This window comes from Drosophila navojoa, chromosome 4 (genome assembly GCF_054131105.1).
Source record: "Drosophila navojoa isolate 15081-1374.11 chromosome 4, UAZ_NAV_1.0, whole genome shotgun sequence".
NCBI lineage: Eukaryota > Metazoa > Arthropoda > Insecta > Diptera > Drosophilidae > Drosophila > Drosophila navojoa.
The window spans coordinates 11514675-11542044 of NC_142892.1; the positions used below are offsets into that span (position 1 = coordinate 11514675).

At 42.7% G+C, this 27370-nt stretch overlaps 5 protein-coding genes across 7 annotated transcripts; 3 read left to right on the forward strand and 2 right to left on the reverse strand.

Moving 5' to 3' along the window:
- The first annotated feature begins 17500 nt into the window (after positions 1–17500).
- On the forward strand, positions 17501–18803 carry Eaf6 (chromatin modification-related protein EAF6/MEAF6). Of its 2 annotated transcripts, none has more exons than XR_016196659.1 (4): positions 17501–17756; positions 17826–18039; positions 18091–18369; positions 18437–18604. XR_016196659.1 is itself a non-coding variant. In XM_018101274.3 (4 exons), exons 1-4 carry the CDS (start codon positions 17604–17606, stop codon positions 18592–18594), a joined length of 651 nt encoding a protein of 216 aa, XP_017956763.1. In that variant the 5' UTR covers positions 17502–17603; the 3' UTR covers positions 18595–18803. The 2 variants fall into 2 exon arrangements, 1 of the variants encoding a protein (XP_017956763.1); XM_018101274.3 differs by having other exon boundaries at positions 17502–17756; positions 18091–18216; positions 18437–18803.
- LOC108651519 (protein lin-52 homolog) lies at positions 18687–19533 on the reverse strand. 2 transcript variants are annotated; one of them, XM_089259182.1, is made up of 3 exons: positions 19400–19533; positions 19027–19275; positions 18687–18965 (listed from the first exon to the last, which is right to left on the reverse strand). In XM_089259182.1, the coding sequence occupies exons 1-3, from the start codon at positions 19416–19418 to the stop codon at positions 18817–18819; spliced, it is 417 nt and encodes a 138-aa protein (XP_089115308.1). In that variant the 5' UTR covers positions 19419–19533; the 3' UTR covers positions 18687–18816. The 2 variants fall into 2 exon arrangements, with proteins under 2 accessions (XP_089115308.1, XP_017956764.1); XM_018101275.3 differs by having other exon boundaries at positions 19027–19450.
- A 142-nt stretch (positions 19534–19675) lies between these two features.
- Positions 19676–22478, forward strand: TM9SF3 (transmembrane 9 superfamily protein member 3). The gene is made up of 6 exons (XM_018101266.3): positions 19676–19945; positions 20037–20594; positions 20655–20953; positions 21011–21445; positions 21516–21746; positions 21817–22478. Exons 1-6 carry the CDS (start codon positions 19856–19858, stop codon positions 21959–21961), a joined length of 1758 nt encoding a protein of 585 aa, XP_017956755.1. The 5' UTR covers positions 19676–19855; the 3' UTR covers positions 21962–22478.
- A 1036-nt stretch (positions 22479–23514) lies between these two features.
- Positions 23515–24587, forward strand: LOC108650174 (uncharacterized). The gene is made up of 2 exons (XM_018099291.3): positions 23515–23637; positions 23701–24587. The coding sequence occupies exons 1-2, from the start codon at positions 23601–23603 to the stop codon at positions 24513–24515; spliced, it is 852 nt and encodes a 283-aa protein (XP_017954780.1). The 5' UTR covers positions 23515–23600; the 3' UTR covers positions 24516–24587.
- A 943-nt stretch (positions 24588–25530) lies between these two features.
- Positions 25531–27212, reverse strand: Alp9 (Alkaline phosphatase 9). The gene has a single exon (XM_018101268.3). The coding sequence runs from the start codon at positions 27166–27168 to the stop codon at positions 25597–25599; it is 1572 nt and encodes a 523-aa protein (XP_017956757.1). The 5' UTR covers positions 27169–27212; the 3' UTR covers positions 25531–25596.
- Between the last annotated feature and the right edge of the window lie 158 nt (positions 27213–27370).

Here is a 27370-nt window from a genome sequence, read left to right on the forward strand (position 1 = left end):
TTATTTGGCATTCATTTCGTCTGCTTGGCTCGTTCCGCAGCCTGCGGCCCCACTTCACAATTGTAACAATGAACTCTTAAGCTGTTGTCGCTCTTGTTGTTGCCCAGCTGTTTGCTCACAGCGCTGCCGACAACTAGACTAATGCTGATTGATGAATCGCGAAAATAACAGCAAATGCTGTTGACAAGCTGACAAGCTGAAATCGGATATAGACACTCGCCTATCTTTGTGTGTTTGTTGCTTGCTGTGGGAGTCGCGCACTTGGAGCTGCCAGCGACTTGCATAATTATGAACCGTTAGAGCGTTCGCACGTATCCTGTAAGAGAACGCTCCCACGATTGCAGCAGTGCCCAGGTGCCTGTTGGGTAATTACCAACAGCGACGCGCTAACTGTAAAGCGCGCAACAAAAGGATTTCGATTTCCTAGCAGCAGCCGCGACAGCCGGCAACGGGCACACCTGACGAAATCAAAAGCAAGCACAGTTATAAACGCGAAGCAACATGAGTTCCCTTCGAATAGAGTGGAGTAGAGAGAAAGAGAGAGGGAGAGAGCATGGCAGGATCTGATCGTAATCATTGAATCAATCGGCGCATCTGTCGGCGTTGTCCTTTTTTCTTTGCGTTTTCCTTTTTCCACTCTGGGGTTGCTGCAATAGGGGAAACCAAATAATTTTCTATTGCGCGCGAAAATTCTCAAGTTTTTTATGGGTTTTTTATTGTGAGTTTGCCGTTGTTGTTGTTGTTGTTGTTGTGAGAACAGTCCCCGTTAAGGGTTTTTACCTTTATAAGGTAGCATCGCATAATTATGTAATTTTAGCCCAATGCAGTCCTTAAGATTTGGGATAAAAAAGGAAGTGTCAGAGTGCCTTGTGGTTACGATTGATGCGCCAAGTGACCGAGTTCTATTTGGGAATATATCAACGGAAATGACCTGGAAAAGCGCGCTCTACTTAGCTAAGGGAAACGAAAGGGCTGCACAGGATGTGTGACCCATATTAGAGCGGAACTAGTAACCCATTTTCAAATCCTCAATCAGACGCTGTACTTTGCCTTATCGTCAGTTGAACTGATAAAAAGCATGCACTGATACAGCAATTTGTCATGCGACATTTTTATGGCAAACAAATGCTCAACAGGCCTGTGAAATACATATTTTTATGATGTTTCGCTTTTTACCTTGTCGCGCTGATGATTTACAATGCAACAGTTTCCTGGGATTACGAATTTGCCACAGTGACGCAACATCTCGTCACGAACGCAGGTCAGTTAGGATGCGCAACGGCGACCCGGAGTCCACATACATATTTGGCCTGTGCCATTGTTTTGCATGTTTGCATCAGGGCCAGGGCCAGGGCCAGTGCCAAAGACAGCGACACGCGCATTTTGCGGCATGCTCAGGGGATAAACAACACATAAAAACAGTCCAAGGACTCATAACTTTCACCTTTATATATGTTTTTTTTTTAAAGGAAGGTTGCGGTCATCAGTTTTTAGGAAACTGTTTGCGCAGGTAACTAAAAAGAGACGAGATTTTTGTTGTTCCCGAGCTGTTGCCCAGACTCTAATGAAGTGACTTTTAAAATGCAATGAAATGAGAAGTGTAATTCCATATAAGTGGCTGACATGGAAATGGGAATGTGAGAGAATACAGGGATGAGGCTAATATACTGAGAAAGCATGATGAATGTGTGCGACAGCATGCTGATAAGGAGGCTGTATGGGATTAAAGTTAAGAATTTCAGAGTCAACTTCCAGCTCTAGGGGTCTATGGGTGTAGAGTGGAGGTCAATCTGTACACTGCTGAATAGTTTATATAAATAGAATATATCATTTTTATATATTTAATAATAATTTAACTAGAGTCTGTCTAGCTCTGTGACATTTGACGTTGAGAGAATCGATATTATATGGAAATTATGCATGTATAATCTCTATGCATCTATTATATATGTGACATAGACAATTGATCATTCCAACTGATGGCTAAATGACTAAGAACTTCCTTCTCGCACTGAAAATTTAGAAAAGAATCTCTAAAGTCTGCAGCAGAAATATTCTCTGCTCAAATTTGAAGACATTTCATAGCCAAATCTAGCCAGCAATTGCTGTCATCAATCTCCCAGTCAATGCAAAATTATTGCGCTCTTATGTCTCTGTCTGACTAATTTGAAAGTCCGAAATTTCCTGTTCTCATTGATTAGTCATTGATAAGTTGCATCAGCTGATCGGCCCACGCGAATCTGATTGATTTCCGCATCATGATCTTATCGAACAGAGCATAAGCACAAGAGAAAGGAAAGCAACAGCAACAGCTGCCTCCCGTTCACAATTATAAATAATACTTATACATATATAAATAAATAAAGATATGTATATTTGTTGATATTTGCGTATGCTACCGCGACACACCTACAAAAACAGCGAACAGAAGCGAAAATTCTCCACCAGCTGCTGCTTCAGCTTCACTCATTGTTGTTGTTGTTTTTGGTAACTCGTCTGGGCTCAGTGTTTGCCCAATTCATTCGACATAATTCAACAAAATGCGAATATCAGTAATTTGTAGCCTCATTGCCCAGCGCTGACGTCTCTCAGCCATTCGTACCTTGTCCGGCTGCGCGGCTACTGTGCGTGTATCAAAGTGATTCACTTCACTTTTCAAAAACCAAGTCAAGAGCGAGAGAGTTCAAGCCGTGCGGCGAGAGTGTTTCAAAAAGCAAAAGAAGAAGAACGAAAGAAATAAAAATAAATGTTAAGAACATTGTGTGCGCTCTTTTCCATTTCATTTTCGTCTCTTGGCCAAAAAATAAAAAAAAATCAACCGAAAACAAACAACGAAAATCGAGCTGGGCAGGTCAACAAACTCATCTCCCAGCCACGTTGTCGTTGTGCTTTTTTCGGCCAGTGCGTGAGGCAGCGCCAAAGGCGGGTTGGGGAGAAAGGGCGGTGACAGTGCAGAGGGGGAGAGGGGAGCTGAGGTGTAAGCGCGCGGCCAACTGACTGACTGATTGCGGGCGGGACGCGCAGCGGGCTGAGCTGCTTTTGTTGCTGAGACTTGGCGCTCGTTTGTAACAGAGCATACATTGTTGTTGTTGTTGTTGTTGCTGCTGTTTCATTATATATTTGAATTTTGTGCGTTCATTGAACTCCAGCTTGGAAGCTCGTGCGAGTTGAGCAACAGTCTTTTAGTGGCGCATCTTCTTCCAGTTGTTGGTTCTTGCCTTTATGTAAAAACGAAAGACTTAAGTAACGAACTTGAGCCACAGTAACAGCCAAGACATGCGACAAACAGACGCGCACTGCCGGTCTGCATGCGATTTCAATGGAAACGCATTTGCCTACCGTGCAAGGACAATGCCGGACTTTACCAAGAAGTGAAAGGCTGCACTAATTGCCAATGCGTTAGAGCCCTTTTTGGCCGGCACGGCTCAACCCTTTGACTAGTGAGTTTATGGCTTTATGACTGTGTCCTTGCTTTAATTAAACCATTGTTGGATGAGACACGCTGCTGTCGCTGCTGCTGTTGCCGTTTGCTACCATTTCCGTTGGGTAAATCCTTTAACAGCGCATTTCCTGCACAACATATGTGCAGCTCCGTTCCACTTGCTTTGCTTGTGTAAATATTACGAGTTTCTTTACATTTCTTCTCCTTTCTGTTTTTTTTTTTTGGTAGAAAATATCAATTTTCTTTTCCATTTCACGCAATCAAATGGCAGCGCCTCCACATGCTATCAAAATCTCACGTTGCCCCTCAATCAAATCGAAGAAATTCTTACCCTTGCCTTGCCTTGGCTAGGCAAGCAACAGCACCTGACGCCGTATTCAGCATTGCGGTACCTGCGAGCTGCCGCTGCTGCCACTCGTATTCAAATAAAGCAACTCATGGTCCTGGGCAGGTAGATAGGCCCGCCTGCCTGCCTGTGAGACTTAATCCTTGCTCAATCAGTCAGCTTCTGGCAGCAGAAATCTCATTTTCGTCAGAATGAAAATATACTTCTCAAGCGGATCAAAACGAAAGGATTACGGTAAAAATCCTGTTGCTGTTGTTGTTGTTGTTGCCGTTGCCCTTCTGTTCTATTGTTTGCGTGTTTATTGTCGGCTGCATTGTTCAAATGTCTGCCAGTTGTTGTTGTTGCTGTTGCTGAGCGTTTTGTAGGCGTTGGCGGCGACGCGGGCGGAACTGCACGTCGTCTGTGGCGATTGCTTCATTTGAGAATTACGACAAATTGAAAGGAGCAGCAGCAGCAGCAGCAACAACTGCCACAGCCTCCGCCTCACTCACAGCAACATAGCGGTTTTTCTTACTTTTTTTTCATTATTTTCTTATTTAAATTTTATTGCTTGACTGGCGACAGGAAACTCGTTTTTTAACAGCGTCGCGAACTCGTGTGTCGTGGTGTGATCGGCGCTTGCCTTGGCCAAGCCGTGGCTATTATGTCAAAGGATGTGAATGCATTGTGTTCGGTTGCATAACTGTAAATGCAAAACAGAGCTGGTTCACCCTCTCTCTCTCACACACACTATCTCAGTGTAAAAGTGTGTGTGTGATAACAGTTGGCTCTAATGTGGAAGTAGTTTACTTCACATACGAAGATTGTGCTGAGCGGAAATCAATTATGAATGGAGCATGTTCTGAAAGCTGACAGGCAGCTGACGCATAATATGGCGTTAAAGGATTGCAGTACCGTTAGGCACTGAACATCTGAGCCAATAGCGCAGCTGCTCGATAAACCGAATTTACATAAGTGTAAAGCATTTAACTAAAGTATTTGTTAAGGGTATTAGGCTTAATATATATACTATCTATATATTTATATACAACTACCTCATTAAAATTATATAATATTCCAAGCATAAACAAAAGTCTTTTTATTTTGTGCGTGTCTCTGAAATCGTGACCAGCTACAAAAATTCTGGTTCTAGGCAAACAAAATTAATGAATACACCAAAAGTCCATAAATTTATCAAAACTGTGAAAATGAAAACATGAAAATAAAAATACAAAATTCACGGCTTTATTCAATTGCCGCACGACACGTGCCAGGTGAATATAAATAATCCGACCATCATCGATCGGTTCCCATCGTTAACCAATTCGTAACCCACATCTGCAAGTATTTCGAATCAAACTAATTTAATGGACAAACTACAAACGAAATTCGATGCTGAATATCTTATTTAGAGAAGTAGCACCATAAATCAATTTTATATATTGGGTTTTCTGGTTTGAGTGCGAGTTCCTGGCCGTTTACAAGAACTCGAGAACTCTAACAGAAATAAAATAAATCTAAAAACTTAAAATGCTAATCGAATTCAGCGCTAACTCGAAACACACTCAAAATCTAGCTAGAAAGCTTTGATTAATGACATTGCCAATTTAAGACTATGCGATAGTCAGATGTGTATTTGAGTATCGCATTTCCATAAATCTAGACACTAGCGCAAGCCATTCAAATACATACATACATAGCTATGCATGAATTCTCACAATAGCGCCGAATGAGTTCTTTGAACTCTAGACCGAGCTCGAGCTGCGACTACATCTATTATGTCTTCATAGCTGCCCAACAAAACAAAAAAATAAATAAATAAGAATAAAAGCTGTGCTGCCAAAGAAAACGAAATAACAACATGACATAAAGGCAAACTAAATGAAAAAAAAATTATAATAATAGAAGTATATTTAAAAAAGCTAGAAAAGTTCATTCGCCCCATGGCGGACAAATTAGAAAAATTAATACGCCGCTGACTTTTCAAAAGCCCCCACGTAGAACCCAACGACCCCCCTCCCAACTGAAGCCACGCAGCGAAGTGCGTCAAGTTTTTTTTTTATTTATTTTTTATGTAAGACGCGGGCCGAGAATGTAACAAACAGCGTAGTCTGAACTTTTGGGTTTCTTTTTCGGGCAGTTCATTGACCACAAACAAAAACTAAACGAACCAAAAACAACAGCAAGAACAACAACAACAACAACAGCAAATCCACTGCCGTCTTCTATGTGAACTTTAACACGACGATTTTTGGTTAGAATTGGAAAGAGCCAAGAATCGAGAGACAGGGCCACGGTTGCCATGGCTGCCGTCTTAATGCCAAAGAAAATTACTCAATTGCCATTTGCAGCGGGTCTGTATCGCTTGGGGTCTCGAGCCTGTTCACTCGGTCATACTTTCAAATTGCAGTTGCAAAAACTGCAAGCAAGCTGGCCAGAAAGAAAGCCTTTCTTTTTAGCCTGGCCAGCAAACTGGTTGGCCGCCGGGCGGGCTCCGCTCAGCGCGGCGTCCAAGCTGCATTGCCAAAGAGAAAGATTCGCATGAGCCAATGAAAGTATCTCGCTTTGGTTACACTCTCTTGGCTTAGTTGTGTTGGTCTAGCTGCTGTTGTTGTTGTTGTTGTTGTCGTTCGGTTGCTTGGCCGTAGAATGCTTCTACATAGATTTTTCACTAGCGTCTCTCGGCGGCGCCGTTGCGGAAATGTTTATCTACATCTCTGCCACAGTCTTTTCTGCAGTTCAAGCGAGTGCGTTGAACTTGGCGCTGGAGCCAGCCAGCACACACACACACACACACACACACACACACACACATGTACATTAACAAAGTGGAGTAGCAATACGCGAACACCAAACCCAAAGCCGAAGAAGAACTTGAAGACGAAGTTGTTGCCGAAGCGGACGCCGAAGTTGCAAGAAATGAAAATAATTACGAAGCTCAGTTTACCCGAAGTACGTACCAAGCCCCAAAAACAATATATATACTATGTATGTGTATATAAAACAAAAATGAAACGATTCCCGCACTCCCCTGCATTTGAATGCGGCACACGCATGTGTGGAGCAGCTGGAGCCGTGCAGCAGGTTTGAGCACACTCGGGGCCATTACATTTGTTACAGATTTCGGCTGAGCGATAAGGCAGATCATCAAAATGCTATTACGATTGCATCTCTGGCTGCGAGGCGGGGAGGACCACAATATCACGGGCATCAGCTGCATCAGCTGCGTAGGAGCCAATTTCAATTGTTTCACTTGCCATGCTGAGAATTCTAATGGAATCTCGTTCATATGTAGGTCTTGGCATGCCAAAGAATTTCTTGCGGTTCTGCAGATCTGACGATAAATCCAACTACGTGCGCTGGGAAGCAAATGGCAAATTATTATTACACGGGCCCAAACTATGATTATTATTATGGAATTACAGGCATTAATTGTTAATCGCTTTTTTAGATCTGCTAATAAAATTGCTCTTAGGGTGAGCATGTCTATGGGGGCGTTGGCACATTTTTTGGAAAGAAAATTTATTTATTCAAGCAATGGGAGAGGAAAGAATAATAAATTTTTAAGTAGATAAATAGATACGGACTAGAGGTATATATTAATTAAATAGTCAAGAAGCTTTCCGTAGGGTAGTTGTATAAAATATACGATTTATATATAATAATGGAGACTTATTTACTCAGAATATAAGATTTATTGAATTGTTAAATTTATATACAGAAATATGCATATATTTAAGGAAAATTTGAATAGATTATAGACGTGAGCATAAGAACCAGAGAAGCAAAAAATTAATTAAAAAGTCATAGAGAATTTAAGCATCAGAAATTCAGTTGTGAAGCAGAGAGATTCAAATCAGACAAGGCGGTGCGCCATGGGTCCTGAAGGCAGAGATAGATTTGATATATAAACAGAATAGACGAGATAAGTAAAGACTTAAAGAAGCGAGTTACGTTTGAGGACTCTCTTAAAATAGAGGGATGCCATCAATGGACTTTGGAAATGGACCTTGTAAGCCATCAGGCTGGCTCACAAGAAGTTAGTTTAGACTTTGCTTTCTAGACTTTGTGGGCAAACCCATCGAGCAGAAATCCCCCTCGATCCAAATTTGTTTACAATTGTGCGCTGTGCAGAGGTTCAGTCACATTTGGCCCTAATCAAAGCAGAACAGATTACAGGTCGCTGACTCACAGACAAAGACGCTAACAATGAGAAGAAGCGCGGCTTTATGCGCTGTCGTGTCATGGTCAAAATTTCCATAACTCTGAGACAAGTTGTTTGTGTGCTGTCTGTGCGTATTTGCGATTACACTTTCGTCACTGCAGCCGCTACCGCTGTCGCTGTCGCAGTCGCAGTCGCAGCTGGAGTTGTAGCTGCTGAGCTGTTAGCCTAATTATACAATTCTCCGATACCGATTCCAATGAAAAGAAACTCTGTCAAAAAAATAAAAGCAGAATACAACAATTTTTTGCCGTTTCGCGTTTGCGTAAACAACATGACTCAGCCGTGGCCAGAAAAGTGCTGCCAGTTGGCCATCGAGCGAGTGAGTTGAGTGTTGAAATCTGGGCAGGGGGCGGGAGCTGAACGCAGGCCTTTTCTTGCGGCGGCACAGAAGTCGTTGACTCCATGGCGTCGCTGTTTACACGCCAAATTATTACAGATGAAAAACGAAATGCTGGGAGTTTCAACAGCAACAGCAACAGCAACTCCGCTGCACAGGTTCAACGACCGTTTTTGTAATATGGCTCGCACGCAGAGTGCAGAGCGTAGAGCGCAGAGCGCAGAGCGAGGTAAAGCTGAAGCTGAAGCTGAAGCTGAAGCTAAAGAGAACCTTTTTGGCGAATAAGAACGCGAATTGAACGCAAAACAAAGCGGGCGACGAATGGCCAAGAAGTCTTTCTCGAGCCGCGCAACAACTTTCACCAATTTGTTTTGCTTTCGCAGTTCTTTCGCTGGCAGGCGACGAGACGACAACAATTGACTCGCTGTCAATGCGCCAAAAGCGTCAATCCGATCAGCCATCAATATCACAGCTCATGTGTGTGTGTGTGTGTGTGTGTGTGTGTGGGTAGCTGCGCTGTCTTAGAACTCATTTGCTTTTTGATCGCCCAAATTTGTCCCATTCATAACTTTCCCATTAAAAGCTAATAAAGCCGCATGCAACTTCCGCTCAGACGAAATGCCGGAAAAGTCGCGCATTTGATTAGCAGCCACACACACACTCTTCATTTTATATATGTATATGTGTGTGCGTGTGCTATGTGGCACAACAGAACGTCACGTTCGGGCCCTGCCACACAGGCATGCCGCATGCCCGCCTGGCTACACAACACCCGCCCTCTTTTTGAGCGAAGCGCTTGCTAATCAAATGTCTTCCTAACCGCTCATTCGCTGCCCCTCTCCCTCTCTCGGCCACTCTCCCTCTCTCTCTCTCTCTTGGTCGTTCTATCTGCACGTTCAATGTTCTGGCCGCGTCTTCCAGAAGCCTCCGCTTCGTAGCGGTTAGCTTACGGTACTTTTCGTTTTCATTGCACGTCAGCGCGAGAATGTTTAGCCTAGATTCGAGCGCAGGTTCGTTGAACTGGCTGATAGCGACAGCGAACTGAACCGAGCCGAGCCGACTGCCGACAGCCGACAGATGCGACGAGACGAGGCGAGTCGAGCCGAAGCGAGTCGAGTCGAGCTTTGCTTAGGCTTCGGCTTCGGCACGCCGACGCTCTCGTTTGTGACTCTGCTGCTTCTTATGTTTGCATGCGCCAACTCAGAGTCCAAGTCCACGTCCAAGTCGAGGTTCTGGCAAGTTCGTTGCCTAAGTCTTTTGTTTGGGCGTTGCCATCGTGCACGGTTGAAATAACTCCAATCAGATCCGCAAGATTGGGCAGCTTATGGTTAAGCAATGCCCAAATCCAAACCAGAACCAGCCACAACCAATTTCGCATAGAATCTAATGGCAAACAAAATCGGTACAATGGCCGCGAGTCACCTCCAAGCGTGCAGTGCAGTCGATGCGGACAGTTGCCAATGCAGCTGAAGAGACAGCAGCAGCAGCGGCAGCAGCAACAGTCGCAACAACAGCAACAGCATAAGAAGCTGCTCAAGCCAATGACCGCAAGTAACTTACATTTGAAAAATGTGTGCAAAAGCACAGCGAAAGGAGCCGCACACACAGAAATCGTGCGAGAGAGAGGCCAGCTGCTTCTCGCAGCTTGCGATGCATTTTGCAGAACATAACAGTATCTGAACGGTAGCTGCGCTGCCTCGACGTCGCGGTTCTTTAGCCAATAGCAACAGCAACAACAACTGCAACTGCAACTGCCACAACAATTCTGCAATGTTTGCCATTTAGCAAAGATGAAACCGGTCTAAGAAATATTTCCAAGAAAATTATTGAGGGAAAGGCGCAATGCGCTGTGCTGGCGAAAAATCTGTTGTCTTGCTGATTGTTGTTGTTTTTGTTGTTGTAGTTGAGGCTAAAGTTCTCATCAACATTCTCCCATTTTCCTCTTAATCATTGCAAAAGGCATTTCAATTCAACAATCAATTAACGGCATTTAGTTAGGGCTCAGCGTCTAAAGAATTGCCATGAAATCAATTAAAGATTTAATTAAATTTATTTGGCTACTAAACATTTTGATTAGCTACATCTATGTGGCAAAAGAACAGACCAAATGAAGAATTTAGATTGATATTGAATATCTCTCCTTTTAGTTTTTCCTTTCTTTATTACTTACTTTATTAATAAAATGTGGATTTATTATTTATTAATCTATGTGGGCTCAGCTTTTTTTCCTTATTAATAAAAGGAGAATCTATTTGGTCTCAGCTTTTTTTTTAGAGTTTGATTTTCTACAGCAATTGCAATTCCTATCACAGCATTTTTATCATTATTATGATTTTATTTATCTATTTTCAAGCTATCTATAATATTATAAATCTTTATTCTATTATTCGTAAGTCTTTGCATTAGAATCAACTTTGACTCTATTAATGCCACACGCATTCCATGTCACACAATTGACCACAAAATTGTGTGCGCCATGTTATTTAATGCAATGTGAACTTGCCACTTCTTCTTCTTCGCCTCCTCCTTTGGTTTGCCTTCTTTTTTTTGGGGTTGCCTTGCGGCAGGCATAAATTGTGAGCTGTGCAGCAAATTGAAAATTACCGTCAAATATTTCTCAAAGCCACTCAATAAGCCCGCGTTGCACGTTGCCAAACTCAGCGCCATTATAAACCAAAACAGTAAAAAGAATAAATTCTAGCCACAAACAACAGTCAAGAGGCAGCAAAAAAAAAGTAGACAAAAAACAACAGCGTTGCACAAAATGAGCAAAAGAACAAAAAAAAATGTAAAAAAAAAATATTCCCAGTGACCTAATTCTGCGCTTAGTTGCAGCAATCGCAGTTATTGTTGTTGCTGTTGTTGTTGTTGTTGTTGTTGCTGTCATCGCCATCGTAGCTGTTGTTAGAGTTAGTTGGCCTTTTTATACACTAACAGAGGTAGAGCCACAACAACTAGACTATGAGCTATAAGCTATGAGAGAGAGAGACAGGTAGTTAATATAAAGGAATATTTTGAAGTATATAATATTTTATTCACTGAGCTTAAAATCAATGCTAAGTATAATATGATATTCTGTTATATGAAGAAAGTTTAGCTTTTCAAATACTCAGAGAGAAAGATTATCTATGCAAGCGCTTGATTCTATGAAGATAATTACCACGCAAACCCTTCCTTACTCTTTCAGAGTTCTGTTCACAAAAGCTTTTCCCACTCAGTTTTCATATAGAATATCCACAATTAATACAAATGTTTTCCCCTAAATAGTTTCTTAGGGCATTCACTAGTTACCTTTGCCAGTTTGATTTGCTAGTTCTTGTTTTTTTTTTTTCAGCTAGCTGTCCCGGAAGTTCTATGCGCATGCGCATAGAGCGAGTCGCAGTTGCAGTCGAGGAACTGAGCTGGCAAATAACTGAAATTATATTTCTGCTGGCAGCATTAGAAAAGGCCATGGCTAAAAAGAAATTGCCGAGTGCACAGTGATCGCTGGGTTCGATTGCATTGCACACAGCGACCACAGAGGGAAAGAGAGAGAGAGGGAGAGTTGAGTAGAACTTTTGCAATTGGAACGTTCGCCCAGCGGTCATTGGGCCGATTGGTCGACTCGCCACTTTTCTTTTGGCGAAAAAACCAATTTCCTTTCAGGCCAGATATGAAAATTACATATGAACTGCAACGTTGCAGCAAAACAAAAAAAAAACAAAAAAGAATCTGCTGCAGTTGGCAACGCAGCGCAGCTAGTCAAAGTCGAAGCGCCCCCGCCTCGCGCTTGACTTGGCCGCTTTTGTATGCTGTAACAGGAGCGTAATAAACACTCGCCTAACGGTGCTTTTGCAGCAGGCCAGAGAGTGCAACGCTGTGTATGTGTGTGTGTGTGTGTGACAGCAGTAACATGCAACAGCCCAGCCAGCAGAGCCAGAGAACAAACTTTTGCAGTAAGTGAAATGTTGAAGTGCATTATAACCGTACATTTTGCTCACACACACACACACTCACTCACACGGGCAGAGATTTTCGCATTGCAATTTTCCACATTTCTTTTTTTGCTTTTAACGTGGCTCGAATTCTATTGTACGGAGAGACAACAAAATTTAGTGCCTGCGCCAGGTGGCAAGCCATTGGCTATTGATTTAAGCTGATTTACAATTTCATTTGTTTTCTGATTGATATGAATTATTTATGTTGAAAATTTATATTAAAAATTATTGTTGTATTGTTGTATATAAATAAAAATATATTATTTTATATATTTCTTTATACAATTCTGTTTTATTATAGAACTAATGAGAATGAAGGAGACTTAGACGTAAGCCTTAGGGCTTATGAGATATTTGACATAAACAATACAGCATTCAAAGCATTGTTCAGAAACATTCTTTATATTCTATTGTTTATAAAACAAGTATTAAGACATAAAGTTCTTTAAACTTCAACTAGAAAGTCATTAGTCATACAAATTTATCCGAAAATATGTTAAACAATTTAAGAAAAAATATAAAACAAAGCTAAAAGCCAACAAAACAAGTCAAGCAAATATTAGATATATGCATATGTATAGATCGAAGAAACCACAGAATTCTTAAATAGGCTTAAATATAGCAATCTTAAATTCAAATTTAAATCAGATATTTGTGTATCAAAGGAAACTTAAATAGAGTTCTAGCAGCAGCAGCTCGAGCAATAGCTCCAACTATTGTCCAATCACATAGCACTCTTACTTAAACTAACTTTTTTTTTAACTACGTATATCTACTTTTCCTTCATCTTCTTTCATAAGTAGGTAAATTTATTAATTTTGTATTACTCTAATCCCCCCCAAAACACTTTACATAGAATTTATTTAGACAAGTTCTTGCTGGTTCTAGACAACTTTTGAAATGGTCTATTCATTTGATGCTGCCACAATATTGCGAATAGACTCGTTGAATTTATTTTGGCCTCAAGAGAAAGCAGTTTTTTTCTATTGCAGCAACAACTGTAACTGCAACACACACACACACACACACACACTAATACACGCTCGATCGCTGCGCATGCGCAACTCGGGTTTTTTTTGCAGCGCGTCTAGAATGCAATTTCTGTTTCTCTAGCGAAACGTTTGCCGTGTCTATGTGCCTGTCTGTGTGTATGTGTGTGTGTTTGAACTTTGAAAAGTGGGTGAATGTACAGTAATGTTTGCTGCATGCTGAATGCAGCGCTGACGTTGCGGCTTCTTGTTGCTTCGGCTGCTGCTGCTGCTGCTGCAGTTGCAGTTGCAAACAAAACGTGGCAAATTCGTGATGCACAAAGCGCTGGCGGCTCATAGAATTGGGCTGCATCGAGCCTTTCATAGTTTAGAATGCATTCGTTAAGGTCCCACAACGGAGCTGTAATCAAAAGTAACAGTAAATGTTTTAGAGTACTTGAAACAGTAAATGAAACATCAAAGCTCACGCGAAAGCTCTCGCATGTTTCCAAGCTCGCTTATCTGTGTTTTAGCTTGTTGCATTGAAGGCCATGCCGTTTCATAAATTGGCACACTTATGCAAAGTCAACGACTCACGCACACACACGCACACGCACACACACTCACATAAAACTAGCGGCTAGTCAAAGTCAACGACGACGTCGACGTCAGCGTCGTCGTTGTCTGGCAGGCAAGCGCTTAACGCGAGGCCGAAGAAAAACAGTTAACTTGTTTCGCGCGCTGAGCCGAAAGCAAAGCTGCGCTCACCATGGCGCTCAGCTCTATGCTGGTGTTGCTCTATGTGTGTGAGTGTGTGTGTTTGTGTGTTTGTGTGTGTGCGTTGCATAACTTTCATGCCAACGCAGCCAGCGACGACTTGCCGCAAAGTTCATTCGCCTCGTGCACTCCATTCGCCAGCCTTAGCCTCTCTCTGTCTCTGTCTCTCTTTCTCTTTCCTATGCTCTATGCTCTTCACTATTCCGCCTGTTGGCTCTCTGCAGCTAACCGCTTCTTAGGCTTTTTCTTTTTGGCTCCATTTCTGCTGCGCTTTGATTGCTTTTCTCTTTTCAGAGCTCGGCTTTCGTTTGGTTTTCTTTGCCAGAAAATCTTTGTTTCGGGTCTCTTGAAAAGGAATGTTTGCTGTTGTTGGCGACGTTTTTTTTTTTGGGTGAATGTGTTTTGTATTTGATCTGTGGCATATGTGTGCGCCAGCAGACATATGCGATATCTGATGTCCGATCTGTGCAGCATTGTTTAAGGTCAGTTCTCTTACCTAACTTTGATTGCATTTCATTTTTTCTTTGTTGGTCGACAAACAGTTTTTCGGCTAAAAAAAAGAGTTGCCTCTTATTTTTAATTACTTACTCAGAGTTCGGTGACCGAACAGTTAAGTACCTATGATGCTGCTTGCGTAAATTGTCTTGGAGTATGACAGCACTTAGAGGTGAGAAGATCAAATAGTCGTTAAGCGTCAAGTGTTAAGTCTCAAGTGTCAAGACTATAGCGGAAGAGTCCAGGAATAATGCTCAAATGTTTATTTAGAAGAGCTGCATATGTATGTATATATGTTATATACAATAGATATGACTATACTATAAAGAATTAATCATGTCCAAACTATAGCTATATTGTTTGTATAGGATTACTATTTAATTATATACTAATAGATATGATTATCTACAGTTAGTATTCGTGATAACGAAAAGCTGTATATATTTTATTTATTTTACTGCATGCAACATTATATCCAATTCCCAAATGAATATTAATATTATTAATACATATTTATTTGTACAGTTCACATTGCACAATTGCAAATTTCTATATTTTTTCAATATATTTTCAATGCGAATGCACGCAAAGTTGCACGAGAAAAACAATTACGAAAGCTCTAAAGGCTTAGAACAAAAATACATGCAAGTTACACACACAGTCAAGCAAATAAAAGCAAATGCCAACAAAAGCAGAGCAAATTGTGACGCCCCAACAATTGAATGCAGGCACACACACAACAGCACTGGCGAATGGGAGAGGGAGAGCAATAGCGTGAGCGCAAGCACGAGCGAGCGAGCAGCAATGGCCGCGACAGCGACATTCAACTTGAACTTTTTGCGCACTCGCGCGCTCGCTCACTCGCTCACGTGTGCTCATTGGCTTGCATAGAAAATAATCAAGATCAAGTTTCTTCCGGCATTTGTGCACACAAACAAAAACTAGAGCTTTGCGCTGTAGAGCTGTTGCGGCGCAGCTGTAAAGAGAGTGAGCGCAAGAGAGCGCAACTAAGAGAGCGGCAATGCAGTAGCTTTTGCATAAGCTGACTATGTGAAAGAGTGTAAGTGGCCTGTGTGTGTGTGTGTTTGTGAGTGTGCTTTATGGCAAGTGCATTTGTGTGTTTGTCAGTCAATCTGTTATGATGTCACTGCCAACGTTGCCTGACACTCGACCCCCTTGCGCCTACCCTTCCCTCAACACACCCGCAATCCTATTTTGCATGTTTAAATTTTATGCATTTTGGTTGTTGTATTTGTATGGCGATTTTACTAAAGTTTTCCATTTGCTGCCCAAAACGCAGCTAATTTTCACTCGCGGTGGAAAGCGCGCGTCTTCCTCAACGATGGCAACAAACTATGTGTGCTATATGCAACTGCATAAAAGTATGCGTGCGTGTGCGTGTGTGTGTGTGTGTATGTGTACGATTCTTGGAACTGACGAAAACGTAGCAAAGCCAACAAGTTGCCACAGCAGCAGCAACAACAACAACAACAACAACATGTGCAACACGGTAGCAACAGCAGCAGCGGCAGCGTCATCGTTGCAAGCATTGAACTCGATTTTGTTTTCATTGCCGCTGAATTTCTAAAACGCAGCTAATTAGTCGAGAGTGTTTGAGTTGTTGTTGTTGTTGTTGTTGGCTACGCAGTCGTCGCTTCTTTAGCTGTGTTCCACTTTTCTGGCAGTTTTCCACTTTTCCTCAGTGGCCGCAGCAGATTTCACACGCGGCCATGCAATTCATCATAAAAATTATTGTAAACTGCAGTCAATTGGCCTGGCGAACAACAAGAAGATGCAGAGGGCGTGGCAGAGGGGGCTCTTTACTTACTTACTACAGAAAAAAAACAAAAACAAAACCAAATGAAAATAAGTTTTTCCAAGTCGCCCAAGCCGCGCCTTGTGTGTGTTTGTTTAAATAAAATGAAAGTTTTAGCGCGCCAATCTTTGACACACATAGAAGGCAGTTCGCCAGTCAGTCAGTCAATCAGTCAGTCAGTCAGTCAGTTAGTCAGTTAGCCAGTCAGACGTGGAAGCAGACTTTGCTTACCGGCTGGCTGCAACACTTTGCAACGGTCGTTGCCATTTTGATTTTCGTTGTGATTTCATTTTCTAATGCTGTCGCGATATTGTTTTCTACTTGCGCTGGATTTGCTTTTCGTCTGCGCCTTAGATGGCCATATGAAAAGTAAGAAAAGCGCAATAAAATAAAATCACGCATACGCCGCTTATGACGAGGCTCTTAAAAAGTGAAATAGCCAAAGGTGCCCATACTAAATATATGTACGTTCGTATTTGTGTGAGTGTGTGTGGCTGCGTGAGAGCGAAATGGTAAAAAGTAAAAGAGAGTCAAGCGCCTAGCAGCGAAAGGGAGCGCAAGCTTACGCAGCGCCGGTAGCGGCAGATGATGATGGAAGCAGCGCTTCACTTTTTTCGGGAGTTCAACAAACTTTTCGGGCAACAGCTTAGAAAGAACTTGGGTCAATAAACTGTGGAAGCCACAGTGATCATCTCTTGTTGCTGCTACGGATGATGATGTTGGTAATGGCGCTAGCTGCCGTGGCTATTGTTTGATATGCACGCATATTAAACAACCGACGCAAGAGGTCAATGGCAGAGAGCCACTCGAAACACCTATGAATGTTAAAAGGGGCATTGTAATGGAAGCTTGAAGTAGAATGCCCCCATAGCGACTTCCACTTAACAATACAATCAATTTACACATGTATATTTATTGAAGCTTCAAAGAATCTATCTTGCAAAGGCTTAAAATTTGAATTTGTTTACTTTGGCATTTGTATTCAGCAATTATTGATTTTTTGTATATATTACTGTTCGCATGCATTCAAAATGAACGGTCTGCTAGAAATAGCAGCGCCATCTAGGTTACAAACATGCAAACAACTGCTTCAACAACGATAAATTGAGTAAAGCACATACTCGTTATCGACAAACCGCCACAGTTCTGAGTAACTCTTCGTAGAATCGATATACACAACTAGCTGAAAATACATATCGCGTAGAAAAAATATAAACAAAACGCTTCTAAACAAACAAAAAATGAGTTCTCCGACGAGTAAACATATTAGCGAAACAAACAATAATAGCAACAAACCAAAAAAGTCTACCAAAACTAATTCCACTGCCAAGGGCGGCACCGTGGATTCGCGTGGGGAGTTGGCAGACCTCATCAAGAAGAAAGCTGAGACTTCGGTAACAAACAGATAAACAAACAAACATTGTCAGAAATATAACTACAGCTGTACACCTAATAATCCACAGGAACAATTGGCCAATCTAGAGCGTCAGATTTATGCATTCGAGGGCTCTTACCTAGAGGACACACAATTGTGCGGCAACATTATACGCGGCTGGGAACGCTACCTGACCTCTAACAAGGCCACAAACTCGAAGGCCGACAAGCGCAATCGTAAATTCAAAGACGCTGAGCGATTGTTCTCGAAATCTAGCATTACCTCAATGGCTATATGCAATCGTACGTAAAACGTAATACTTTAAAGTAAATTGTAATCATAATTTTTTGTAGCCGAGCGTGCAAGCGAATCCGATTCCATAACGAATGAAGACTCCAGCGATAATCAGATCTCAATCAACCAAAACACAACGACCGCACACGATGGAGCTACATCAATTAAATCGCAGGATGAAAAGGGTAAGGCCTGGGAAGCAGACGTATGCGATTTCTATGTGATCGATTAACCCAAGTTAAAAATGATGAAGATCGTTGGCGTGCTGTGATAAATATGAATATCAAATATCAATAAACCCATAGAACTATAAGTTAACTTAAGAAGTAAAACAAAAGGTTTAGCATGAAATTCTATATACCAGTTATATTTAAGTAAATTAATTCACATTTCGCACATTTACAGACTCGCCACATCGAAACGATTCGGTTAGCGTTGCAGGCGCTGCTAGCAACAAAGACCCCGGCACACCCACCTCCAACACAAAAAGCAAATTGAGCTCCAGCTCGAGTGCGACGGCCAAGAAGAGTGGACACATCAACAAGAAAATACGGCATCGATAATAGAATTCGTCCCTAATCTCTAGGAATTTTAATCGTTTATCGAGTTAATCGTGTTTTTAACGTTGCACTTGTTAATGAATGAAATGTAATGATTTAACAATTGCTCTTTTTATTACAAAAATATTAATATGCATTAAATTTAGGCTACGTATAAGCACATGTTTATGCAAATCGAAGTAAAATTAACTTTATATAATACAGGCAACAAACATTAACTGCTTATTATTTCTTCACTTTGGCCATTCGATCAAATATTCCCAACAATTTGCCTCGTGTCATTTCCTTGGATTCGCGCAGGCCCAGTTGATAGATCTCATCATGCATTGTCTTAATCTTCTCTATCAACTGCTCGGGTGTTAGACTAGCCAGCTCTGTAAGGTATAAGGAGATCAAATAGGTGATCGAATGCCAAGAGTCTGCCGCTCAGCTTACGAGTGATCCTCGCCCTGTCTGCACTGGTCAAGTTTTGTGTGCATTCAGAGCTTGGAGTGTGTATTGGTGTTTGGCTCATGGTCATAAATTCATCCATGCCCGGAAAACGCGTTGGCCACTGCACTGGCGATTCTCTGAGCGTTTCCATGGATATGAGCTCATCCTCTTTGGCGGTCAGCACTTTGTTGCTGGAACTGGCCATCGTGTCATCTACGTTGCCCATATCTGTGTCCGTTTTTAGGAGAGTCTCTGGCGAAAACAATTCAATGCCCAGCTCCATATTACTCATTTTCGAACTGATTTAATGTAATAATGTTAAATTCAGTTAAACAAGTTGAATAAATTAATTAAAAAGGCGTTTGTATTTATTAACCCGAGCAATGTGACCGCATTTCACTAAGTCGTGAAGTTTTCTGTTAAATTCTGGTTCACAATTTAGTTCAATAGGACCAGTTCAGCATCAATGTAAATCGATATTTTCAAATATGATTATCTTAATAGTTGTTTATTTTCATATTTAAATGACAATGCTTCTTATAATAATTTTGCAAATTATACATACTTATATATGTACATCACGCTCAAATTAATATGCTGATAAGTCAAAATCCGGTCAAAGAGTTTGAATAATTCCAATAACTTCACGATTATCGGCTTATCGATTCATATTCAGAATCCGAAAGATTTACCAACACTACTCAATCGAAGCTATCACAAATATTTCATTTTAATTCTTCCGTTTTTGTTTAACAAAATATACCCTGGAAAGGAACGTCGACTGGCCAGCAGCCGACCCAGCATTAGAACGACCACAAAATTAAGTTCAGTCATGGGCACGTCACCAGTCTTTCTAATTTGTTTATGTCTGCTCTCCAGTATCTGCTACGTGTCGGTGTCGGCCGACGAGCACAATCATAAGGTATGTTTGTATTTGTATTTGTGTCTGTGACTGCATGCATCTGTTGTATGTGTACTTATGCATATGTATATAACGCAACGAACTCTTGCAGTATAATGATAGAGAAGAAGTTGTACTATGGATGAACACGGTCGGTCCCTATCACAATCGCCAGGAGACGTATGCGTATTTCTCGCTGCCCTTCTGCAGTGGTGCCAAGTCGAGTATATCTCATTACCATGAAACTCTAAGCGAGGCTCTGCAGGGCGTTGAGCTGGAGTTTAGCGGTTATGAAATGGAGTTCAAAACAGATGTTCAGCGCACGGTCATTTGCATGGTTAAACTAACCGAGGAGAATGTCAAAGCATTTAAATATGCCGTAATGAATGAATACTGGTATCAGATGTATATCGATGGCTTGCCCATATGGGGAAAGGTGGGCGAACGTGATGAAAACGATGGCAAATATTATATACACACGCACAAGAAATTCGATATTGGCTATAATGGCCAGCAAATCGTGGACATCACACTGACAACGGAAATGCGGGAAGAATTGAAGACAGATGCTAAAATCAAATTCTCCTATGAAGTCAATTGGAAACCTAGCAAAATTGAGTTCAAGAATCGCTTCGACAAGTATCTGGATCCAAACTTTTTCCAGCACAGGGTAATTAATATGGCTACGCCGTTTATCAAATTATTAATTTTATATATTATTTGTGCATAGATACATTGGTTTAGCATCTTCAATAGCTTCATGATGGTCATATTCTTGGTGGGTTTGGTTTCCATGATATTGATGCGCACCCTGCGAAAGGATTATGCACGGTACAGTAAGGATGAGGAGGTAGATGATATGGAACGTGACCTGGGCGATGAATATGGCTGGAAACAGGTGCATGGCGATGTATTCCGGTCGCCACCTCATGCTCTACTCTTCTCGGCCCTCGTTGGTGCCGGCTACCAGCTAATCTCGGTTGTCTTTTGTGTGATAATGTTTGCCATCGTTGGTGAACTGTATACGGAGTAAGTAAACAGCCTAAACACATATTCACCGCAGTCTCTATAATATTTGTTTTGTAGACGTGGCTCGATGCTCTCAACTGCTATTTTTGTTTATGCGGCAACGTCACCTATTAATGGCTATTTTGGTGGCTCGCTTTACGCTCGGCTGGGCGGTCGTTTGTGGATACGTCAGATGCTCGCCTCGGCTTTCACTGTGCCCGTCGCTGTATGTGGTACTGCGTTCTTCATCAACTTTATTGCGATCGGCTACCATGCATCGCGAGCCATACCCTTTGGCACAATGGTGGCAGTCACCTGCATTTGCCTGTTCGTCATATTGCCACTGACTCTCGTGGGCACAGTGGTGGGCCGGAATTTGGATGGCCAGCCAGATTTCCCCTGTCGCGTCAATGCTGTACCCAGGCCCATACCAGAGAAGAAATGGTACATGGAACCATTCATTATCGTGCTGCTGGGCGGCGTGTTACCATTTGGTTCCATTTTCATTGAAATGTATGGTTTAATGAATTCATTTATTGTTCAGAACTCTGTTAGCTTAGTCTGTTCTCTTTTGAATCCGTAGGTACTTCATCTTCACCTCATTCTGGGCGTACAAAATCTATTATGTCTATGGCTTTATGTTGCTCGTCTTTACCATTTTGACCGTGGTCACCGTCTGTGTTACCATTGTGTGCACCTATTTTCTGCTGAATGCCGAGGATTATCGGTGGCAGTGGACGAGCTTTATGGCCGCTGGCTCCACGTCGATTTACGTCTACGCATATTCATTTTATTACTTCTTCTTTAAGACCAAGTGAGTATTATAGATTTAAACTTAATCTTTGTCAACATCTTTATAAATATTAATTTGTTCTCTTTTACAGAATGTTCGGCTTATTCCAGACGGCGTTCTATTTTGGCTATATGGCACTCTTCAGTGGCGCTTTGGGCATCATTTGTGGCACCGTCGGCTATGTCGGCACGAATTTCTTTGTGCGTAAAATCTATTCCAATGTGAAAATAGACTAAAATTGTGCGGCTGTAGATTTCAATCCAAACCATTTACAACTGTATTTATTATGTAGTCCTTTAGTTGACCCCTGCCTTTTGTGTTTATATGCATATATATATACATTCATTTTGCTCTTTATATTTGTCAATCAATGTTCTTACGAGTTTCTCATATTGGTGTCGATTAAATATGAACGAGGTAACCAAAATCAAAGAAAGCAACGCCAACGATACCAAACCAAGCCGAATTGTCGCCCCTCAATTTATCTATGTATATGTAAATATGTGGCACATATACTATGCAGGTGTATGTGCTGATGCGTGCGTGCGTGAGTGTGTGTGTGTGCAGCAGTTATATTGTAATATCATATATAGATATATACATATGTATATGCCTAGAAACTTATCAAATCTATGCAATTGCAAATGTGACTTCAAATTATTTGCGCCAATTAAGTTTATATATACATTGCAGTAATGTGCTGATTAGCAATAGTCGATAATATAAATTAATAAATCAACATATAAAACCAAAGTCTATGAACTCAATGTAATTTAAAGCAGATGGTTATCAATGGAGCCTACTTGAGATTTCCAATCGAAGTCCCATTATCACAAGATTATAATTTTCTTTTCGTTATTTAGAGAATGTCGAAGCTTTATCGGGCAATTAAAACTTGTCTAACTGAAGAGCTCGACGAACATGGCAAGTCTAATGGATTGATAAGAAGACTACGCTCTCTCAGCCAATACAAGTCGATAGCTGCTTCCGCACTCTGCTCCTACCCCTTGCCTTTGGCTGACAATCTGTAAATTGCACTCGAGCTCAGCGCCGTGCCTCCTCGTGCTGAACGGGGTCTGCATATGTATGTCTACAAAAGTGCTTCCACGCTCAAGATTAGCCATGTTCGTATACGCTCTACCTGTAATTGATAAGAAGACACCGTATGCATGTACATACATACATATGTATATGTATCTCTAATAGAACATTTATATGCACGACGAAGTGATATGTGTCGTTCGCCCTAATTTATGCTAATGAAAAGTGCGTTTGGGTTTTTCGTGTTCCACTTGCCATTAGAATATTCGAGGTGTGTGTATGTGCATGTAAGTAACGGCGCTCGAGCATTCTTAAGACTTTTGGTAGTGAAACCTATTATTCCTCTTGTTTTTCCTCTAGTGTGGAAAAATATCTATTCTTTTCAATCAAAGCTCATTCATAGTCAATGCACCCATTAAAATCCCACCTAGTTCTAAGATACATTTTGTTTACCTGTTTTACCATTGCTGATTGACACAAACTAGATGGCATGCCGCTTATATTTTCCAACATAAAAAATAATAAATGTCTCTGGCTCAACCCTCTTTTACACTCTTTATCTACATATATATCTACCTTTCTCTCAGTATGCCGCACTGCCTCTTGATGTTATGGGCCCGCAGTCAGCAGCCCATCTGGATAATATGCTCTACTCATTTACATACATATATGCATACATTCAAAAAAGAGCTAAAATCTCATCGAATATTACCAAAACTTGTTCAACATTTTTGTTGGTCCTCCTCAGCTGAGCTCTTGATATAAATACGTAAGCCTAGTTCTTGTCGTAAGTCAGTCAGCGGATGCTGTCGACATTGATCACATTGAGACAACATGGAGTCGCATAGCCTGATAAGTCTCTTGGTGTTGGGTAAGTTTCAAAGGATATATGGATGAGGTGGATTATCAGAATTAATATTGAGTCATCTATAAGGTTTTTGCGCCACGATCGGAGCCTCGTTACTGAATTGCAACTGTCCACCTGGTCCGCGGGGACCGCCTGGTCTGCCGGGACTTATGGGTCCTCCCGGTATTAGTAGACCTTTCCCTGGCATGTGGGGACATCCTCCACCTGGGCCAGGTGGGCCCTTTGGTGGTCCTTTTACACCCATCATGGGTCCTCCGGGCCTGCCTGGACCACCAGGACCACCGGGCTACTGCTTTCCCTGTCCATATAGTCCGTTTGGAAGTGGACCACCAATAGGTCCTGGATTTGGACATGGTGGACCCAATCCATACGGGCAGGGCATCTCTACAGCAATCGGTAATCTCATTGTCATACCATCTGTCCACAATGGTCGTGCTCATCTATTCCGAATCACACCCGAGGGCCAATTGGTGCGCATAGAGAACTCCAGGAGCGAGCTGAACGAAATTCTCCCCACCAACTTCCAAGAGCAACTGGCGCAACAAGGTGCAGTACCTACAGCCGACCCAATCCCAGTAATCACACCACCAACGTCCGGTGAGCACCCCGAGGCAGGAGGAGTAGATGAGGCAATGTTCGCAGCTGGCCAGAATGCGGAGGCCAATGAAGCGGTACGAGGCAACTCCGAGGCCGCCGACTGGCGTCGTGTCCTGCTGGGCGAGTCATCCGCAGTGAGAGCAGCCAAAAGTGAACCAATCTCCAACAAGCAGCTGGAGAACAGCATGGATAGCTTTCAGCGTGCCTTGAGCGATCTGAGGGAGAAGTACGCCTCCCTGATACAACCGAAGTCGGACGATCAGCCCTATGCCGCCATTCCCTAAACTATATGATTTACGCCCTTCATTATAATAAATAAAACATGCACTGATAATTGTTAAGGAAAAACATTCTTTTCACAGTTATGGGAAGATAAATTTAATGGACTGTTTTGAAAAACAAAAGAAAGCCAATATATATTCCAAGGCCCTAATTGATTTATTCAACTAATCCGTATAGTTTACTGCAGGCGATTAGATTTGGATTGGAAAAGTTGTTTGTTCGAAAATTCCGCAGTCGGAGTCTTGGGAATATTATTTAGTGTCGTGTCACAGTTGATTGCACAAAATGTAGACATCAGAGATCTACACGTGAATACCATATAACTGTCGCTGGAATATATTTATAGGATCGAATATATTTATAACCAAAGCGTGTTCAGCTCGAAGCATGCGCATATTCACGTGATAGAATTTTTGATTTATGGAGGGTAACGAAATAATTGTATTTCATGTAGTGCTTCCAGATAACCTAATCATGCAGGTCTACATCGGCCACTTCTGACAAATGGAAGGAATTCAATATCTTGATCTTGACAAGAAACGAAACCTTTGCAGTAGCAAAGTCTCGTAGCTCGATTAGGACTTCACGATAAATTCGATGAGGTCAGTGATCCTGCCAATATATAATTACCTACATCAAAGTAATTGATGTATGTATAAATAAATCCATTGTAGTGCATATTATAATTCCAAGTATTTATTCAATCATTCATTAAATCTGGCAATAATATAATTGGCAAATCATTTCTAACGAAATCCCTCAAAGTGCATCAGCTTCAGCACATCGTATAATTAACTTTTCGACTATGTGCTGCGTCATAGCCTTTAAGTAAAGTTCTTGATTGGGAGATAGTAAGTGCGAGTGGAATTACTTATATCAAAAACACAATTTATTTAGCAGATATGTCAAGTCCAAACAAAACAAAAATCAAATTTCCAAAACCCAGTTGATGACGTTCGGAAATTCACCCACAGTAATCTCAGTGTTTCCTACTTAGTGATAAGGCATGCTCGAGAATCGTTTGCTATCGCCGCCAAGGACTGCGACATTTAATTAGAATTAATGGTCAATTGAAGCTGTCAATCAATCACAGGCTGTCTGGCCATCGCCTACGCAAGCGGCAAAGGCCAGCATATGCGGAATGGCGTTCTGCTCGTAGACGCCGGTGAAGATGTGGGCCCAAGGGCCTGAGGCAAAGACGCCAACATCCTCGCCGCCGTGCGTCTCGGACTCCAGTGGTGCGGTGGCTGGGAACAGCTGGGCCACATCAACGTTGTCCGCCAGCAAGGGGTCGACACGCTGGTGCGCCATCACATCGTAGTAGGTCTCGAAGCTCTTGCCATTGGCATAGCTCAGGGCCAGATAGGGCTTGCCGTCGGCGCCGGAGGCCTCGGCCTTGTCGAAGATGTCGCTGCCGCGCGGCTGGTAGCCACCCAGGCTGAAGGTGTGCGAGTGATCGGAGGTGACCACGATCAGGGTGTCCTCCTCGCTGGTCATTTTGCGCGCCAGCTTCACGGCCTTCGACAGCTCGGCGGTCTCGTCCAGGGCGATGCGGGCCATCGTGTCGTGATGGCTGATATCGATTTTGCCACCCTCCACAAACAGGAAGTAGCCGTTCTCCTCGGTCTGCAGCACCTCAATGGCCTTCTGGGTCATCTCCTCCAGCGTGGGCTCCGTGTTCTCTGGATCGGCCAGCTGCTCCTCATGGTAGTGCAGATGGCTCTTGGCAAACAGACCCAACAGGCGATCCGTTGTCGCGGGATCCACGTTGAGCAGCTTCTTGCGATTCTTCACATAGACGTTGCGGTCGGACATGGCCTCGAATTCTTCGACCAGATTGCGTCCGTCCGTGCGTCGGCCGTTCTTGTAAAACTCGAGATCCATAAAGTTACGCCTGCCGCCGCCAAGCATCACCTTCAGCTTGCTGCCGACCTCGCCGTGAATCAGCTGCACCGCAATGTCGTCCAGATCCTTAGCCAGATCGCCACACGCCTCCTCCAGCACGGCATTGTTCTCCCACTCCCGATCGGCGGTGTGCGCATAGACGCCCGAGGGCGAGGCGTGGGTCACACGGGTTGTGGTCACCAGGCCGGCGGCTTTGCCCGCATCCATTGCCCATTTGCCCACGGAGAAGACGTGGTTCGATTTGTCGGCCATGGCCTGACAGTCGCCACGTTTCACGTTCGCACTGACTCCAATCGTGCCGTAGTTGGCCTTCACGCCGCACAGATAGGATGTGGAGGTCGATGCCGAGTCGGGCACAATTTTGTCCACACAGTAGGTCTTGGAGAGGCCAGTGAAGGGGAACTTCTCGAAGTAGAGCTTCTTCTCCTCGCCACCCAAGTAGCTCCTGGCCGCCGCCAGAGTGGCCAGACCCATGCCGTCGCCCAGGAAGAGAATGATGTTCTTTGCGCGCTTCGTGTTCCGCACAAAGTTTAGCTTCTCCAGAATGTGCTCCTTGCTCGCTGAGAGCCAATAGTCCTGTGTATTCTCGGCGTTGCTGCGACTCTCGCTCCGTGGATTCGCCTGCAGATGGGGATGCATTCGCTCCTCATCATCGTCGTCCACTGGCTGGACGGGCACTGCGCCACCCAAGACACAAGCCGCCAAGTGCAGCAATAGCCAGAGACTTGCGAGGAACTGAATTGTCCGCATTTCGTTTGGGTTCTCAGCTCGATAGTTCACCAGATACTGTACGCTAAACAGGCTGAGCGGGTGCTTTATAACCACGGTTAGCCGAGACTACTGTCGTGAAGTGATGATACGAGGGGCTCGGGCATTTGATTTATTTATGGGCAGCTCTTTATTGCAGGTGTCAAAACGGCACTCGAAGCTGTGCGATCGATACTTTAGATTG

What these genes read in the sequence shown, in the direction of transcription:
- Eaf6 (XM_018101274.3), top strand. Translation starts at nt 17,604, where the DNA reads ATGAGTTCTCCGACGAGTAAACATATTAGCGAAACAAACAATAATAGC. An exon ending in CTCAATGGCTATATGCAATC is followed by an intron (nt 18,040 to 18,090) that starts GTACGTAAAACG and finishes AATTTTTTGTAG; the next exon opens with CCGAGCGTGCAAGCGAATCC. An exon ending in TAAATCGCAGGATGAAAAGG is followed by an intron (nt 18,217 to 18,436) that starts GTAAGGCCTGGG and finishes GCACATTTACAG; the next exon opens with ACTCGCCACATCGAAACGAT.
- LOC108651519 (XM_018101275.3), bottom strand. Translation starts at nt 19,315, where the DNA reads ATGAGTAATATGGAGCTGGGCATTGAATTGTTTTCGCCAGAGACTCTC. An exon ending in AGACAGGGCGAGGATCACTC is followed by an intron (nt 18,966 to 19,026) that starts GTAAGCTGAGCG and finishes TATACCTTACAG; the next exon opens with AGCTGGCTAGTCTAACACCC.
- TM9SF3 (XM_018101266.3), top strand. Translation starts at nt 19,856, where the DNA reads ATGGGCACGTCACCAGTCTTTCTAATTTGTTTATGTCTGCTCTCCAGT. An exon ending in GGTTCCATTTTCATTGAAAT is followed by an intron (nt 21,446 to 21,515) that starts GTATGGTTTAAT and finishes TTGAATCCGTAG; the next exon opens with GTACTTCATCTTCACCTCAT. An exon ending in TACTTCTTCTTTAAGACCAA is followed by an intron (nt 21,747 to 21,816) that starts GTGAGTATTATA and finishes TCTCTTTTACAG; the next exon opens with AATGTTCGGCTTATTCCAGA.
- LOC108650174 (XM_018099291.3), top strand. Translation starts at nt 23,601, where the DNA reads ATGGAGTCGCATAGCCTGATAAGTCTCTTGGTGTTGG. An exon ending in GATAAGTCTCTTGGTGTTGG is followed by an intron (nt 23,638 to 23,700) that starts GTAAGTTTCAAA and finishes GTCATCTATAAG; the next exon opens with GTTTTTGCGCCACGATCGGA.
- Alp9 (XM_018101268.3), bottom strand. Translation starts at nt 27,168, where the DNA reads ATGCGGACAATTCAGTTCCTCGCAAGTCTCTGGCTATTGCTGCACTTG.